This window comes from Mastacembelus armatus, chromosome 12, assembly GCF_900324485.2.
Source record: "Mastacembelus armatus chromosome 12, fMasArm1.2, whole genome shotgun sequence".
Lineage (NCBI taxonomy): Eukaryota > Metazoa > Chordata > Actinopteri > Synbranchiformes > Mastacembelidae > Mastacembelus > Mastacembelus armatus.
The window spans coordinates 15,288,548-15,307,519 of record NC_046644.1 but is presented as its reverse complement, the minus strand read 5'-3'; the positions used below and the strand labels follow the sequence as shown (position 1 = coordinate 15,307,519).

The 18,972-nt window shown below is 38.0% G+C and overlaps 1 protein-coding gene across 1 annotated transcript; it reads right to left on the bottom strand.

Annotated features, from left to right (window-relative positions):
• Window positions 1-4,791: 4,791 nt before the first annotated feature.
• On the bottom strand, window positions 4,792-11,841 carry amacr (alpha-methylacyl-CoA racemase). The gene is made up of 6 exons (XM_026298405.1): window positions 11,577-11,841; window positions 10,674-10,930; window positions 9,919-10,062; window positions 8,470-8,630; window positions 6,371-6,557; window positions 4,792-6,076 (listed from the first exon to the last, which is right to left on the bottom strand). Exons 2-6 carry the CDS (start codon window positions 10,921-10,923, stop codon window positions 5,667-5,669), a joined length of 1,152 nt encoding a protein of 383 aa, XP_026154190.1. The 5' UTR covers window positions 10,924-10,930; window positions 11,577-11,841; the 3' UTR covers window positions 4,792-5,666.
• Window positions 11,842-18,972: the final 7,131 nt, after the last annotated feature.

The window sequence follows — 18,972 nt, the reverse complement described above, 5'->3', positions numbered from 1 at the left end:
AACTGCCATGTGGAATGTGGGCGTTTTTGAATGTGATTATGGAAATGCATTTAGCTGGAGGACATATTTGACTGGGAGCTATTTATTAGAATTTTTTTCATTTGTTGTATGATTTTAAGTGACACTCAAAACTGCACAGTTATTCCACTGAGACGTACTTTAAATATGGACCAGGAGACTGCAGGAAACAATTTTATCTCTAAAAATCACAAAATCAGTTAAAAATGGATGTTGTATTTATGACAAATATATTCCTTGCATGGCATTTTTGACAAATCAAAACCAGTATGTCAATTATAACATAATTGTATAATATTCCATCCACCATCTAATTGAATAATCTACAGCATGATTTTAGAAAACAGTATCTCTTGCATATGGACATGCATGTATGTCACCTAACTTCTGTCTGTGTGTGCATGTATGTCACTGTGTGCATGCTGTGCAGTCTCAGAGGCGATGAATCATGTTCATCCTTCCCTTAATAAGAATAGCTAGTGATTAACAGAAATGGAAAATGACCTTGGCATTCTGTTCCTTTCTCCTGATGGAACATGCATCATCACCTGATTAGCTTAAAGTGCTGCTGTAGCCATCCACAGAAGAGCCCTTGTGAAGTGATGGTGTGAAGAACTATCAGGAGAAAAGGCCTGAAGCAGGGGCATTTTACTAGCCAGGTCAGTTAAATAATTACAATACAAATCAACGATCCTCTCTTAAAACTGACATTTCCCATGTTCCCATAGTCTCTTAGAAGGATTTTGATGAAAGGCCCTCCCCAGTAACTGGAAATCTGATTCCCACAGTGACGGAGGTAGTTAAAAATATTCACTATTGCTCAGTGTTCAATACTGTCACTCTTATTCTGTAAAATCTCAAAATTACTACTTAACTCTCTTGCAAGTTAAGGTCAAATATTTGATCTTGCAGTGTCGGTTTGCCCATTTCTTCATGTTTACCGTTAGGCAGCTCTCATAGCACTTAATTAAGGTTAGAAAAATATATTAAGTGTAATGCAGAACATGTTGGAAGTGACTTTAGGCACAGTGTGTTCATTTCCATTTAAATAAAACAGTCTTTCTTGAATCCTAAATATAACTAACTGCTAACTACATTTTTTTTACCTAAACCTATATAATATGTTATAGAATATAACAGTATATAGTATAAAATATAATTGTCCTTTAGGGCCACAGTCAACCAAATTAAAATTTATGTTGAGAAATTAAAGTTAACATTTTCTGCAATGTTTTTTATTATCTAGTAGTATTGCTTTTATGCATTGCATAGAATATGATGTATGTTGCACAGTATTATTTTATTACATCAGTATATGTGATATACAGTACTAGCTCACTGTTGCATCATGCAGCTTTCCAGATAAGGCTGAGGATAAAACCATCTCTCATCAGAGGCTCATTTATTACCTGTTATTGCAAATTACAAGCCTGATGTTGGCAGGCAGGAAGACTTTCTCTGCTGTTTGTACTGTGGAGGAGGTTTGTGCAGCAATGGTTGACACCCTCAGGCTCTGCAATACTTACTGGATCTTGTCTGTGGTGTTGAAAGAATTAGCTGGTTAACTCGTATGGAACTGTGAGGATGCCCCCAGGCCCCTTGAAGGGGTCACAAGATAAATCTGTGCTGTTTTGAGATGATTTATGGAAAGAAGAAAGGTCTTTAAATGGAAAGGTCTACCACTTAAATGGACTGAAAGTGATTAATTATTCGTGAAAGTATTTGATAGTTTGACTTTTTTGGACCTCAAACAGATATTTGATACCAGAATTGATACCATCCTGAGAACCGCTGCCTACTCACTGTTATCTGTAATGATGCCAACTAGACAGATTTTTATGGGGTCACAACTGTCAACTCCTGTTTGAGCCTAAAAATAATTTTGTATTTAAGATGTTAAATTACATTGCTCTTGTATGAGAAGGATGGAATCCTAGATAAACGATCAACAGAAATGGGGCAACGTATGCGTTCCTCAGGAATGCATTCATTTCACATCGCACACAAAAGCTTTGTAACTGTACCATGATCACATTTCTGGATGTCAGCAAAGTCTTAATCTAACAGGGGCAAGAATACCATGAGCCTCGGGAGGCCAGCCATGGTTTTTTAGGTGATAAGACCGTACTGTACCCCGAGTGGATTGGTTCTTACTTACTTCTGAGTCTTGGGATCTAATCTCTGTGTACAATCACTGTAAGGCAGCTTTCTAAGCAGTTAATCTTAAAAGAGGTTTAACAGTAACCTAGTTACCTGTAAATTCATACTAAAATCACAGCTCTATCTTTGAACCCACCAGAGACTGCAAATGTTTGGCCCAAACCAGACCCAATTTTACACCAGGCAAAACACACAGGAATTAAATACTCTGCTAAGTTAGGTCTTTAGGCTCCACTTGCTGTAGGCATAGGCTTATGACAGAGAAGATTTATCTAATTTTCAACCTCCATATTTAGCTGCAGACAATAGTAACTGCAAAAAAAAAAAAAAGTGAAACACACAAACTTTCAAACCTTTATACCTACCTGCACAACATGACAGCAGAGCAGCAGTCAGGAAAAGACAGTCATGGCAAAAACACAAAAAGATTATCTATAAGGCTTACCAGTTTGAACTCAGTAAAGAAAAAGGATCAACTCCATATGTGAAAGTTTGCCCAGGTCAGCATGCTGATCAACCGTTTACAGTAAACTCTTCTGTGAACTTTTTAAATGTAGAGTTTGGAACAGCCTCAGTGAAAGATACCGTGCAGTAAACCAGGCCTACATCTGGTGACCCAGATCCATCCATGGGTGCCTGTAGATGAAAAGTCAGGGGATCACCACGCTCAGTAACACCCATCCTTCAGGGCCCATGATTTTGTGTACATGATGTCATGGCAGCCCAATCAATAGATTGTGAGATATTTCAGTCTGTGGTTAAACACACCAACACTGCCATTTGTAACAGGTCTACATTTCTTATTCAATCATGACACCAATCAATTCAGGTCAATTTAATTTTTTTATTTAGTCTTTTTTTCTTTGGACTGAGTGAAGAAACCGGAGCACCCGGGTAGAATCTATGAAGGCACATGCAAACCCCACACAGGACAGCCCCAAGTGTGAATGCCATCCACACCTGGGGCCGTCTTGCTGTGAAGCAACAGTGCTGACGACTGCGTCACCCCAGATGATACATGGAGATGGAAGAGGAGAGAGAAAACAGGACAACTTTCAAACTAAAAAGCTGAAACGTGATGCCAACACATCACACTTCAGCTTCTTAGGGCTTTTTAAAAGTCAGTTAGCTCTTGGATTTCTGCCTCAATATTACCGTTTCGTCTGCTAATCTCATCCTTTTCCACCTTCATAGCAGTACACTTGTCCTCCAAATCTTTTCTTTGCCCCATCTTTTCTTTAGCTTCTGCAGTTCTTTCCTAAGTTTGTTGTTCTGCTGTCTCATGGAAGCCAGAGCTTTGCCATCCTGGATGTTGCTGTTACATGTATCGATCTGGATCTGCAGAGCACAATTCTCTATGCCGAGGCCTTCTATCTCTTCACTTATTTTGTCATTTTTCTCCTTCCACACTCTTTTTTGTGAAATCTTTTTTTCCAGCTCCTGCAGCTCTTTATGCAACATGCTATTTCTGACACTTTGATTACAGTGTTCATCTCCCGCAGAGCCTCTTCACTGAGCATTTCTTTGTACAGATTTTGAATTTCATTTCTTAATTCGTCATTCTGCTGGCTAAGAAACTCCCTCTCAGCTTTTACAGCCCTGTAGGAGTCATACAAAGGTTGGTTTTGCTGATACTTCATCCTGAGTACAGAGATTTCATCTTGCATGTCCCTGTTCTGCTGACTCAACGCCTCTGTTTCTGACCCCATTGCAGCATATTGTTCCTCGAAATCAAGATCATGTGGGACTATTTCCAGCAGGTGTGTAAGATCACTTAAGAGTACCTCATTTTCGTACCCCATGGCTTGCACCTCTGCTACGGCATATTCTTTTTTCGTAAGCGCCTTAATTTTTTACTTTTAGAGCGTGGTTTTCACGGCTCAGTGCTTCAAAAAATGTTTTCGTATTTTCGTACATTGCATCCAACCAGCCCTTACTTTTGAGTTTGTCCCTGAGCTTCTGCAGTTTATTTTCAAGGATGCTGTATTTGTCCCATGCAGCCTCTTCTCTTTCTTTCATTGTTTCACACCTTTTCTCGCGGTACTGTTTCTGAAGCGTCTTAATTTGGAGCTGGGCGGCACGACTTTGGTCGTTGATGTCCCGGAGAGTGTCAGTGGAATTAACACTCGCATCGCTGTCAGATGACTCCGAAAAACTATTAAAACGAGTTTTCTGACTAGAACCCATACTGTTTTTAGTAAAATCTACACTGCTTATCTCAGAAATAAACTGCAACAATAAACTGCAACAAGAGACACAATCCAATCATCCTGTGATTGGGAAACTTTCGTGAGTTTAGAACAGTCAGTGGATTGTGGTCCGTAAACACCTTAAAAGGCAAAGCTGACAGAAATAAACAGAAATGGCTTAATGTTTACTAAACCATAAGTGTCTGTCTGCCCCAGTGTGACTAGCTTCCACTTGAACCTTTGCCTCATCCTAGGAGCTGCCAACGGTGGGTATATAAAGGAGATGCCACTTGAATTCATTAGAAAGTTTATTAATCCCATAGGGAAATTATCTCGTCTCATTTTGTGAGATCTATTGAAACACCAATAGCCTGCATTATTGGCAGGTTTCACACTTCACATTTCTAGTGATGTACATTTACTATTTTTGTTGTGATACAGTTTATTTAGGGAAATTATACACTACAGTTTCACTTACTGTAATTCATTTCAGACTGGTTAAACCTGAAGCCATGAGCTCTTTATGTGTGTGCAGTCTTCTGGTTTGAAATGCCAGCTTCTGACAACTGATTGATGACAGGGGACGTAGTCCTTCGTCCTCAGTGCTACTGTCCATTTCTGTCTTTTCCATTTACTTTTTGGGAACTTGCACACACAGAATGTCGATCAGAAAAACAATTACACAAAGAAACAAACACAAACCTCTTTTGGTACATGGAAACTAGATTGACTGAGCTGGAACATTTAGTACATTTCAGTACTATGTGATTTAAAGAGCACAGCTAAGGACAAGGACAGTACCGGCACTATAAGAATAGGAGGTAGCTTTTCAAATGGAAAAAAGGGACAAACCACATTAAGTGAACAGGAGTACACAGCATGACCTTTTACCTTGTCCATTAAGGCACATCTGCACTAGAAGCATGTGGACTATGTTCAGTCTGCTCACACTGAAAAAATAAATGCAAATACATAGACAGGAAAATATTTGATGCTTTTAGTTTTTTCCCTCTCATTCTAACTTAAAAATAAGGAAATGCATTTTTCCTCTTCCTTTCTGTACGATTATAGTCATCTTAGAGAGAAATGTTAGACACAATTTGACTTGTAGGTCTTAAATCATGTTCAGTTGCATCTGTTTTACTTTGCTGTTTGTCCAAATCGGTTCTTAATGTCAATTATGTCCACAGGACAACGTAGTGTTCTCCATGTCCTGCTCTTCAACATGGTCTTCCCCAAATCTTCACACTAAATGATAGTGTGAGTGTGGGTTTTTAAACAAGCTTTAGGCTTATTTCTTTATAGCTTTGCCTTGACAGCATTGTACTCTACAACACCTGCTGCTAACATGTGATCTATCTCTGCTGATGTAAAGCCGTACTCCTGTAGGACCTTAACTGTGTGTTCTCCAATAACCGGATCAGAGGCGAGGCAAGGTTCTGCAGGAGTCCGAGAGAGAACAGGGGCTGGCCGGGGGCTTTCTTCCCCACTGGAGTCCTTTATGAAAGAAGCTCTTTCCTGGTTATGTGGATGTGAGCTCACCTGGTCAAACGACAACACAGGTGTAACACAGGCATCAGTCCCATCAAAAATCCTTGACCAATCCACCTGAGTTTTTGCAGCAAAACACTCTGTGAAGATCCGTCTCAGCTCAGGCCAATCATTCACGCTCATTTGATCAGGCAGTTCCCCAGCGTTCAACTCTAAGCCTAACAAAAAGAAAAAAAGAAAAAAAGAAAAGAAAAGAAAAAGGAAATGTGATGTAACATTAAGAACGACTAACATCACAGAGCAGTGATCATCATCTCTTCATGCATTTCAGAATCACTTCTGTAAAATCCCTTTTTTTTATTAATACTGGGGAATTATATGCAGAAAGCAAGAAAAAAAACTTCTTCAAAGAACATTGCAATTAACAATAAATTGTCAAATATGTATTAACAGTACACAACTGACAAAATTGACCACTTTCCCAAAATGCCTCCAATCTGTATACTACAAACCCTTAAGTAGTTCTCTGTAGAACTGCGGTTCTATGGCACCCACAGCCATGTACTTTCCATCTGAAGTCTGGTAGGTATCATAGAAGGGTGCGCCACTATCCAACAAGTTCTCTCCTCTAGAATGGTTCCACATGCCAATACTACGGGATTTCCAAACAAAGGAACCCACATATGCTGCTCCTTCCACCTGAGGATGGTTAGAGAGAAGAAAAGGAGAAAAGAGGTCAGAAGATTTTACATAATGTTCTTATTTCATGCAGAATTACTCCGACAACTTGTAAATTATAAAGGACAGCAAAATCAAAATAAAGCACGATATTTAGCTGAAAATAAGGATAAGGAAAATAGGATACATTAGAACTGCTAATTGCAATCAACTGAGTGAGAGCAAACTATCATGAACTGTGTCCTACTTCTCTAAAATCATGTGAGGAAACAATAACAGCCTGATCACCAAAGGGGGGTTAAATATTTGAAGAAGTAACACAAAGTACTGTCTGTCTAGAACAGCTCAACTATCTTCTACAAACACACTGTATTTATGTTGGTCATTTCCTTAATAATTGAATTTATACTGAGCCTTTAACCATGTCATCTTGTCACAAAGACTAGTGCTTAAAAAAAAAAAAAAACAGAGTGAACACTGGATTAAAAATAATAAAACAAATAAATTAAATATTAAGAAGTAGCACAGAAAATTCTATAAACACCTCAGCTGATAAACTAAAGTACACCCAGGATTGTCTAGGGAACCATCCACACAGCACTGGAAGAACAGTGCATCACACACAATGACTCCCAGAAGTGGTGTCAACACTTGAGAAGCAGAGTTCTGCATCCATATGCATATTCACACCACCCTGTGTTTCACTTAGCGCCTGTGGAGAAGAGTTTAACTAAGCCTGTTTTACAAGTCAAGTGCATTCAAAATGTAACTGAGAACATGCACAGTGATGCAGCATCCAGCAATATCCTTAATTTATCTCTGGTGAGTAATGGATGTATGTGCCACCACCCACTTACTAGTCTAGTGCCAAAGTGTAACACAGCGATGCAGTATGACAAAAATGAAACCTGCAACAAAATAATGTGAGAGAAATGTGCTACTCTCTGAGCTCTCACTGCAGAGCAACAGGATGTGTATTGATGTACAGGTGCATACAAAAGAAACAAAACAGAAAGGTCAACCCACCTGCTGACTGTTAGTGGCTGAATCAGTTATATTAATCATAATAAGTTACATGGATCTATGGGAAAAGGTTAGGGAGCAAACAGGCTACAAATATTATAGACATAAAATACAAGTGATTCAGCTTTTGTCTGATCACTACAGAAAGCACCAGCACTTAATCACAGGCTTTAAAAAAAAGAACTAAAGACAGATTAATGAGCCAGTAAAGAGTGTTTTTCTAAACCACAAATTTACACATAAAAGTCAGTTTTCTTGTCTAGAAGAGTACTCAGGCTGTGAAAAGAGTCGCATAATGTTTGGAGGGGGCTTTCTAAGCAAAGCAAGGCAGCCTTACTTATGCAGTGCAGTTCAAACATTGAGGAAATTCAAAGTGCTTTACAGAGGCAAAGAAAAACATTATCAACTAAAACAATTAGTGAAAGCACAGAAAGAGAGTTAGTGAACATGTAAAACCAGTGAAAAATAACTAGGACACACACTAGGACTGTGTAGAAATCTCAGGTTTTCATAACACACACGATGAAAAAAAATCATTAACACTAAAATCATAAGACTTCTGTATGATATTACATGAGTCTAGTGTGAGGCAACTGCTCCACAGGTACACCAGAGTGTAAAGAGAATATATTATAAGAACAAAAATATCAATATATGAGAAAAAGCAGGAGCCACAAGCACATAGCTGTTAAATCACAGCAGCTGATTGGACTGATGATGATGTCTTTAAAGGTTTCTTGCATTAGACTTATCAGATCATAAACAGACAGAGGAGACAATTATTTCTGCTATGGTAACTTAGCTGGACTGTAAAATCTCACCTCAGATGCTGCTTCAGCCTGGTTTATTTTATCTTCTCTGTAAGTCATGCTCACTGCCATTGTTTACTGGAGTCTGACAATAAGCTTACCATACTGGCATCGATGATCTGTCCTTTCCCTGACTTCGTCCTCTCCAACAGCGCTAGGACTATCCCCAGGGCACAGGCAAGACCACCGCCTGCAAAGTCTGCCAACAGATTCAGTGGAGCATAGGGCTTCTCTCCACTGCGACCCAGTCGCGATAATAAGCCTGTGACAGAAATAATGAGACAAAATTGTCACACAAAATGTAATGACAGCTTCATGGGTGGAGGAACAACCGAGTAACTGCTCTGTCCACAGTCCTGAAGGTAAATTTGTTAGCGCAGTAAGTGAATGAAGCAGGCACTGATGTCACCTAATAAAACATCAAAAGGAAACAAACAGCAATGCTTTTAAATGGTACAGCCCTAATAGCACACGACTGTTGCATTAATCCCTATTGTTGCAAGAACTGAAAAACTAAACTGTTTAAAAAATAAAGGCAGAACTGAGGTTTTTGGTTCCAAACACTGTATTTTTATGAGACACAGAAGGTGAACGAGATGATATCTGCATGTGTGTTTCCTACCAAGCACTAAGGAGGAGGTGGGATGATGTGGGTGAGGTGGAATGAGGTGCTTTGCTGGTGATACTGCTGCAGATTTAATCAAAATTCAAGGCAAACATCAACACAGCTCCTACAGCATTCTGCAGTGACATTGCCATCCCATCTAGTTTGTGCTTAGTGGGACCATCGGTTGTTTTTCAACAGGACATTGATCTAAAACACACCTCTAGGCAGCAGGACAGATCATCTCTATCTAATTAATCTGAATTCTGAATTAGGATGTTCAAGATTTGAAGTTAATTGAATGTGTCAGATTATATTTCATATACTTGGTGCTCATCTCATTTTTAGGATGGAGGTTCAGGTTATGGACATTAATTACACTGTCCGTCACTAGTGTTTCTGTCTGGTCAGCCAACAAAAGGTAATGAGAAATCTTTGAGATTTTGGTTGTTAAGCCTTTTTTAAAGGTACATAAGTGAATTCAAAGCTGGATTTGAATTTGATAAAGTGTTATCCAACAAAATATCTGTGTGGAGCCTCCACTGTATTTGTAGTATCAATAGATGAGATAAAGGTTTGTTCTTTTTTCTTGCAGGTTTTCAAGGTCACACTACATGTTATTTATTGTCCATCTGATAAACAGGTATGTAGGGAAATGAAATCATGTGAAAAAACAAAGGTTGAATCGTACACAAAGTCAGCACTGGCTTTATTATTAGTTTAATTTCAGTGTTGACAGTGAGTAGGAATTCAGCTTTTCCTTTTAAATTTCTGAAATCATGAAACATTTAATCGATTTGGCTGAAAACAAAATACAGGCCCAGAGGAAAAAGTGTGCCTTTCCAATTGTTTTTATAAATACTTTATGCTGTTCAATCAGTCTGCAGTGTAAGCAGATTTTTACATAACTCAGTCCAAAACCATTAGCAGACATGTGGGTTATTACCTGACATAGCGAGGAAGTTGATATCATGTCCAGCAGCAGTGGCATAAGGTCCACTCTGTCCATACCCTGTCAACCGAGCGTAGATCAGGCGAGGATTTTCCTTTAACAGCTCCTTTGGACCGAGACCCAGCTTCTCCATCACACCTGGGCATCAAAAAATATATATATAATCTAGAATTTCAACAAAACCAATTTGTTTTCGACATAAGTTGTTTCTCACCCTTTCAAACCTTGTGAACAGGGGACTTGCTTTAGCACTTGAATCCTAAAATAAAATAATTTAGTTTCCTCCAAAGTTTGTGAAACTTGACTCATCAGAATATGTATAAGCTTTAAATATGATAATGACATGTTTATCAAAGGATCTTTGGGGATTAGTACTACAAGGTTCTCTTCCCCATGGACTCATAAATATATTTTAATCATTGTGTTTATATTGACTTCTACATTATATAATATTATATTCAATAATATATAACATTAAATCAACTAAGAAAACCAAAAATAACTCTAATGACTATTAATTTAGTAAGATCCAATTAAAAAACTATTGTGCAACAATTCTGACTAATGGTGTTAAAGTAACTAAGAACATTTGCACAATTTTGAGGTAGTAATACTTCAGTGTTTCTACTACTACATGTACATTTTACTGCATTACGTTCATCTGACAGCTGTAGCAAGAAGCTGCATTTCAGACCAAGGTTTTACCTAGAAAGATATGACATAGTCCGTTTTGCTGAATGTGGTCTGACCTTTACGAAAGGGCTCAAGGACAACATCAGAGCGGACACAGAGCTTCTTGAGCAAGGCTACACCCTCGGTGGTCTTCAGGTTGATGGCCACAGACTGTTTACCCCGGGCCTGTGTATCCAAAGCGCTGGAAAACTTGGTCCGGTCCACTCGGATCACCTTGGCTCCAAAGTCTGCCAGGATCATACCACAGAATGGTGCTGGAGCCAGGCCTGCCAACTCAATAACTCTCACTCCAGCCAGTGCCATCATGAAAGGACTGTAGAGCAGAATAGCACAAACACCTCTCAGTATAATGCAACATTAATTGTAGAGAGGGTAAAGGGGTCTCATGTAGATTTAATGTAATGTAATGTTATTGTGAGTTTCATTATAAAATACTAACATCAGTAAAAGTCACTTTACGGCAGCAATTACTGTTTATTTTCACACAGTGATCAGTACACGCCACCACACTTTTCATGGCTATTTGTCCAGTTTTTGTCCAGTTGCAGTTACAGTATGTTTTATAACCACACTGACACTGTCTAAACCTGCATAACTAAGGGAAGTGGAGGTGGCCACACCAACTGTACTTTGCATAAAGTGAATTAACAAATGCAACATACACAAAATTATTTTTCACTGGTTTTACGTGTTCACTAACTCTCTTTCTGTGCTTTCACTAATTGTTTTTGTTGCAGCTAATTGCGTTCGTGCAAAGGACCATTGCTTAACTAGCTAGTACTTTGAACTTTGAACACTGTGTGCACCAGGAACAAACAGCAGCTCGCTAAGTTACATGATAATACTAAAGACAATGGTTAGTGTGCGACTGTGAGAAAGATGTTATGCACAGCTCCTCATGCGGCTGCTTCGTTAGTAAATGTAGGTCACGTCAACATAAGACTGTCATATTGACCTACCGTAGTTTGCCCGTCGAGGACAAGACACCTCTGCTGCTGTGTAACGTTACACACCGGGTCTGGAGTGACGTTAACCGGTAACCTCTGTCTGTAAACTTTACAAAAGAAATCCTGAGTTCATCCAATGAACGCAAACGCAAATTGCACAAATTTTTCGTCCTCGGCTGCACTTCTCTTGTTTTGACCTGCAAAGCGGAAGTTTGTTTTTGTTCAGAAACGGTTGGAGGTTGTTGGAGGCCGGTTAACGGGCGGAGACGGCAGCGCACCACGTTTTAATATCGAGTACTGACTCCGCCTAGTCGGTGTACGCCGGTTGTAAATATAAGCCAACGCTGTTTACAACCAACAGGCTTCTACAAGTGACCTCAGCGCGACGGCCGCAAGATTTCTGGGAAATTGAGTCGTTTATTATGTCATACAAGAAATGAATAATTGAAAAAAGAATCTCCTCTGTTTCTAGTTATTTAAAAATATGATAATTGTACGATTCACATGAAACAGTAATAATGAAAATTTTGTTATATAGCACATACATAAGTCTGCTATAACATGTGCTTCACAAAAGAAAAAATATAAAAATAACAGATGTTAAAGTTAAAGTCAAAGCCTATGATTTGCTGGTTTGTTACCACCTTCACTGCACTGAAAAACCTGAACTGTGAATTGTGTCAGTGAGGCAGTTATTATCATAAACACTCCATATAAACCACAAACATGCCACCAGATTTCCTGCCAGATCAGACACCTCCATACCGCATGGCCATCTCCACACTCAGTCTGCAACTCAGAGATATTCCCCCAGCTACGACATGTCCTTGACAGATATTAGTCAGATAGCAGATAGCAACCCCCCTCCAAACACACTCACTGAAGTCATTTTATGTGATCAGAAATAGTCTGTGCGTTAAGGTCCAAGTGGCCTGTGACTAATGCCTGTCATCACGTTCGTTTCATTTTGATTCTCACTTCTGTCTGAACAACATACTTAATGACATTTCAGTGGCAAAAGCATCAAAGATTAGTCAAAGACTCTGTAAAGTGACAGCTTTAACGTCAGTATGTGGTAGAAATGGCCTAATGTGATATTATTTCACTGATCAAAGTAAGTAAAGTAATTTGAAAGAGGTACATTTCTAAGAAATCCCATGCAAGTTACTACACTTCTTTGAGCTTAAAAGATAAAAGATTACACTCTGAGGTGTGTTGGGACCATGCACCGATACTTACTTGATCCTTTTTGCTTGACTATTGTATTGTACATTTCTGTACATTAGCCACCTACCACTGCATTTGATCATTGGGTTGTATTATAAATCTGTGGACTCACAGAAGAAGTTGACAGGCTGTCTGTCTAAGAAAAATATCCACTCTGTGCCTTTGAAAATTCTTGTATAACCATTTCTTTGTTCCCTATTTTTCTGCTCTGCTCCCAGCTGGTTAAACTAGCTAGCTCAAATTTCATAAAAAAGATTAAAAAAAGAAGAAGAATAAAGAAAAAGAAAAATAATTCGCAGTTGTATTCTACAACACAGTAGAAAAAGATCAATTGTAGAAGTGAAAGCAATATCAATTTCTGTACTGCTTTGATCCAGAACTGTCCCTAAAGCACAGAGCAGAACCTCAGGAGCAAGGATAGATTATTGACAAGGTGCATCGCAGTATCTTTTAATGCTCCAGGATTAATGGGTTTTTGGTAGTTAATCTGGAAATATGTGTGGAATATACACCGGTAAAGCACTGACACTGACTGACACTGGATCCTCTTGCATTATCACATCTGGATATACTGTCTTGAAGAGAGCCCCTATATCAAAGTCTGTTTCTAAGACATTTTATTCATGAGTTTAGTGTGATAGTATGTTTAATGAAGCTATCACAAAGCACATCTGTAGCTAGGTACAGTTGCTTTCTAGTATAATGAAACCACTGGGCCTAAGGCAGCTCAGTTTTGCCCAGTGGCTACCCAGGACCTGAATCCAGTCATTTTCTGGACCATACTGGTTTAAAAGTAATACTGGGCTTGGACTTCCTTCTTAAGCGCTCATATTTCACTGTGTGTTTGAGTGCATATCAATTCTTTCCAAGGGACTGTATGCCATTATCCCAAGCTTATCGCACCTCAGCCTTCTCTGGCTGTCTGCCTTTCACAATCCAGCAACAGAATCTTGTAATGCATGAAAAATTTGATTAATGTATTTTCCTGGGAGCATCAGTAACTGCATACTTCCTCTTCCATCCTTTATTGCTATCTTTAATGTTGAAGAAATGTATAACACTAACCAAAAATAAACTGCTAATTAGTTGATGTCTCAGACACCATCTCATTTCATTTTTCCCTTTTTTTCTTGAGTAATTTGTCAGTCATGATTATTTAATTGGTCAGATCACCATAGTGCTCAGTCTGCTCTGAAACTATTAACAATTATGGGGTTAAAGCACATGAGAGAATAATAATAAAAAGAATTATAAATTGATTTAAAAAAAACAAACATTTATCATATAAAAACTTAACAATTCACAGATGCCACACAGAGTCCTCTGTCACGCTGATTGAGTTAAAGTCCATTTGCCAGTCAGACGTACTCAGTAACAACCTTGCACTATTAGCGCTTTCTTGGCAAAAGCAGCTGTTTTGATGTGAAAACTGAATAACTGACATTGTGGTTGGCTGAATGTAATTTCCCAAGGAAATCTCATCCAGTTACAGACACAAACACATGTGAGAGACAGAGGGAAGCGATGGCTGGTAGATACAGCAGTTTGTTTCTCCAGCAAGGGGAAGCTGTGCCTTCAGCCACAATACATTTTCTCTGGTATGGTCTGTGACAGAAGTAGCACAGACTAAAAGGCAAAGCTTTTCCTATAATCATGCTTGTATAGAAGCCTCCATCAATTGCAACAAAGTCAGTATGAGTGCAGCCAAAAATATCACCTTGTCAACCACAGTGCAAGTCAGAGCCTGCAGGTGACAGCCAGCTGAAGGGACAATTAAAGGAAGGATGAAATAACCTTGCAGATGTCTGCCGCCCTCTGTTGGATATGCATAGAAAAGAAAGTGTTTTACAATTAGCGTTCCAGCTCATTATTAAGTTTTGTGTTTAGGTTGTTGAGCAGATGTCAGAGAAACCCTGATTGCAGTGTGTCTGTCTGTGTATTCCGGTAGTAAATGATCCCTGTAATGACTCTCGGTGTGCAGGCAAACTTCAAAGCTCACCATGAAATGCATCTGTGCTGTCACACTAAATAAATTTTCAATGCTTGGATTGAACTTTGATGAAATGTTCCTTCAACTTCAAGAACCACATGGGGATGGTTTTGTTAGCATGTATCAGTTCATTTATCTAGAGAAAAAGGAAAAATTGCACTGATACAGTGTTTTCCTTGGCATTATTATGATCAGTGTGTTTCACCGGATTGAACTGTTTCATTTGTTTGTTTCATCCAGGGACAGTCTTAAAAGGAAAGATGCACCACGACACTTCTTTGAACTGTGCGTGGCACTGTGGCTCAGTCATTTTTTTAATCCACAAAGCATTTGGAGATCCACTCTCACGGGACAGATTGGAAATCATGTGGAAGAAAATAAATCACTCACTCATCTCTTTTTCAGTTTTTACTTTATTTTCAAAGATTTTAGTTTGTTCAGTTTATAAACACCACATTAAATATTCTATTAAAGTAGTTCATATTTTGACTATAAAGACTTCATTTTTCTAAAAAATATCGGCATTCTATTTTTTTTAAATATTTTGTAAATAATCTAAAAGTATGGTGTAAATGCACAAACTATTAAAAGTACATTTTATTCATCTTATTGTATTTATTTGTGCTTTCTATCATAGATGAATACAATCTTATTGTTTTATAGTATCTGCAAATTTTACATGGTGCTTTTTCTTGGCATAATGACTTTTAGATGTAAAACATACATCAAAAAACATCAGATTCACTCAAATTGATCCAATATGTAGTTACTGCATTTTGGCTCTATAGGACAATGCAGTTTGATTGTTTTTTTTCTCTGTGTTCTCCTTATTGCTCTGAAATGACCATTTCCAGCAGTGTTTCAAGGGTTAAGTGGGTAATTGACCCAGCTGAGGGTATCCAAAAGTGGCATCTAGCTGCATAGCACTCCAGAGTTTAATATGGAAGGCTATTGCCTGCCCTACAGTCATGCTCAAAAGCAGTATCAGTCTATAAATAACATTTTGCAGGGTTTTATTGTGTACAAGGGTCAAACACTGGCAGACCTTTGATGTATAAGCACTTAAATCCATTTTCTATTGAAACTATCATAGAAGAAGGTTCCACTGGATTTAAAAGTGTAAGTTTGACACATCAAACATGCAGTGTTAAACTCTGTGCAAGGCAGAGGATAACAGCAGCTTATATAAACACACAAATACAATTACTGCTGCATCATGGCACTTGTCAACATGGACTTTGGACAGGGGAGGAAAAAAGGAAGTCCAGTATTGGCCTGTACTTCTTGTGGCAGTTTGGTTTATTGAACTGACATTTAAATTGTTTTAAAGCATATTTTCTGACAGTGAGCTGCCTTTAGACATCTTCAATAAGGCTATTTAATTTAAACTATTTTAGACTGAGGTGCCATCACAAAATGTAAAAACTGGATTATGTCCATACTCCATCTTCATCAGAAAATTCCTGTGTGGAGGGCAATAAAAAGACACAGCCTACCTAGTCCAAAGGTCCATGTAAAAAGCAGCTTTTTTACAAAATTGAATAACTGGCAAACATAAAGCAGAATCCAGTGTCCAACAACAGACAACACAACAGCCAGTCACCTAAAATATTTGTCACGAATGCAACTTCCTCTATAACTAAATTAAAACTAACTGTCATACTGGTCGTAAATTACGCTCAGGTGATCCAAAAATAAACACGTACTGTTAAGTGGAACAATAGAATCATATTTCATTCATTACCAGGCTGCCATAACATAAGAACAGTAAGAAAGACAATACCAGGATGTCAGCTGGTCGATCAGCATTTCTGTCCAGAACTCAATGGTCAACAGTGAGATCGTGCACCACAATAAATACGGTGGTAGAGTGAGAGCAAATTTGGTATGGCACCCCAATTATGAATTACAATATATTTGGTGACCCCTCTTGACTTCTGTATTTTCGCTGTGAGGAAACTATTCCAAGTGACCAACACTCTAATCTTTAATGAGATCTGAAACTAAGGGTGACTGTTACAAAGCCACAACGATGAATAGTGATGCAATAATCTACAATAAAACTGCAGGCAGTTCATGGCTTCTGTCACATTTTACAATAAAAGCCAAAATAAACCTTTAGTTTGTTGTAAAGGTTGTTATGAACATTTATTTGAAGGAAGGAAACATGCCTTTTTATCAGTGCATGTTATGCAAATGGTACCTCTAACCTCTCAGACAGGTTGTTTAAGTTGACAGTGTTATAGTGGGTTTATTTTGATATCTTTACCTCACTGACCTGCAGGCATTTCCACTGTCCCTGTAAGATGTCCACATGCAGGACTGCAGTTGGATTTCTCTACTGTCAACTTTGAGGCTTTTCTTTACCAAATACTGATTTTGTTATTGAATTCTCAGCAGCTTCAGTCTTATCTGCAGGCAATTAGAAAGATTCCTGCTTCCTTAATATAATTTGAATTCTAAATTAGTAATTTGAATTTGAATTCACAGAAAACAAAACAAAAAAACTGAAATAACATGTAAATTTATAACACATAACTTAGTTATATAATAGTAATATATATAATTAGATCACATATAACATGGGACATTATAATTTGATGTACACTGCTATGGATAGGAAACCAATGCATGACTTTAGTCTTATACTTTTAAAACACTTTACATAGAGAGTTACACTGAAATATTGAGTTCTGCACGTCCTTGGTAAAGGATCTATGCTCAACATGCTATCTGCTCTTTTCATGTGTTTTGTCGTTCTTAACGCAAATCCACCTTGGTGACCCACAGAGTGCAGGATGTGCACTGAACAGCTTGGTGACCCACATAAATCTGTCCCTATACCGGTGAGAAAAACAACACCCTAAAACATTAATCGTACAGTCAGATTTTTTGCACAAATTTTGTTTCATTTATATCACAAGATTTAGTCAGAAATCTGCCCTTCATATCTTTGCAGACATATTATCCATCCATATTATCATCACGTCACTGAGCAATATTCAGACATAAAATCACCAAAAAATGTGATATGTTCACCAGATATTGGAAGTGAGTAATCTAGCTGCACAATACAGAAAATAATTTTATTGATGCTGATTGCTATTATTAGTAATACTCTTACATGAGCTGATAACAAATTTGATAAGTTATTGTTATGAGTAACTGATCATAGATATATAAAGAATGGGCCCTATTTAATTGGAAACGCAGACAGCTTGAAACAATGGTAGCAAGGGCATTCCAACATCACCTGTGCCAAGTGGAGACAAGGGTCATGTTGTAACAAATAACCAAATATTCACCTTCATTGACTTTAACTGATCATCTAAATATGAGAGTTACATATTAATAAAGATAATTATTTATAAGTGTTCCCAATTTTATTAAATAAAACAGAATCTTTGACAAAGGGTTATAGGTGCTAGTGTCAATATGAAGCTGTTAAAGAACCTCTTTGTTTACTGGGTGTGTTGTTTCAGAGTCACCTTCAGTGTTTCCTATCCTGTATCCTCAGACTGTGTGGAAAAACACTGGGAAGTGAGATAAACATATGTCATGGCCAAGTCGTTGATATATCCTGTGGGTGACCAGGGTCTCAAAGTAGAACAGAGATGATACATTAAATATTTCCACATGACATCAAGAGAATATTTTTAAAACCTCAAAGTAAATCTACATATGTTAAGCATAAGTAGCTTGTGTAACAAAGATAAACAATGTTGAAATAAACCTAAGACAACCTCATTCAAACACAGCTTCAATTTTATCTTATTTTCCTTGGGAAATGTGTTTTCCTGTACTGTTTGGGATGATAGTGACTAAATTATCCCCAAGTCCTTTTCGAAGGCCAGTGAAGACTGACTGAAGATATTTTGACTCACTCTACAGATGTTCTCTCACAGTCTAAACCCAATAAAAAGTGTCCATGATAATATGTGAAATGGAGGAAATGCCATAAATATCATTAAATTGACCTGTTAACTTGTTGACTTGATAACTATAAAATCACTGAGAAATTCAATGCTCAATGGGGAAGGAAATTTGTTGCAGGCCCATGAACAGTGACATTAAACACACAACCTTCACAAAGTTAAGCTGTAACGATTGGAGACGTGCTGATGGGCTCACTCACTAAATTTGACTATATTGTGTTTTCTGGGAACTTGTTATCTCTATGCAGGAGGTTTG

Coding starts and splice junctions, on each gene's coding strand:
- amacr (XM_026298405.1), bottom strand. CDS start 10,923: ATGATGGCACTGGCTGGAGTGAGAGTTATTGAGTTGGCAGGCCTGGCT. Junction 8,631..9,918: donor CAACTTCCTCGCTATGTCAG/GTAATAACCCAC, acceptor TTTCTGTCACAG/GCTTATTATCGCGACTGGGT. Junction 6,558..8,469: donor AGATCATCGATGCCAGTATG/GTAAGCTTATTG, acceptor AACCATCCTCAG/GTGGAAGGAGCAGCATATGT.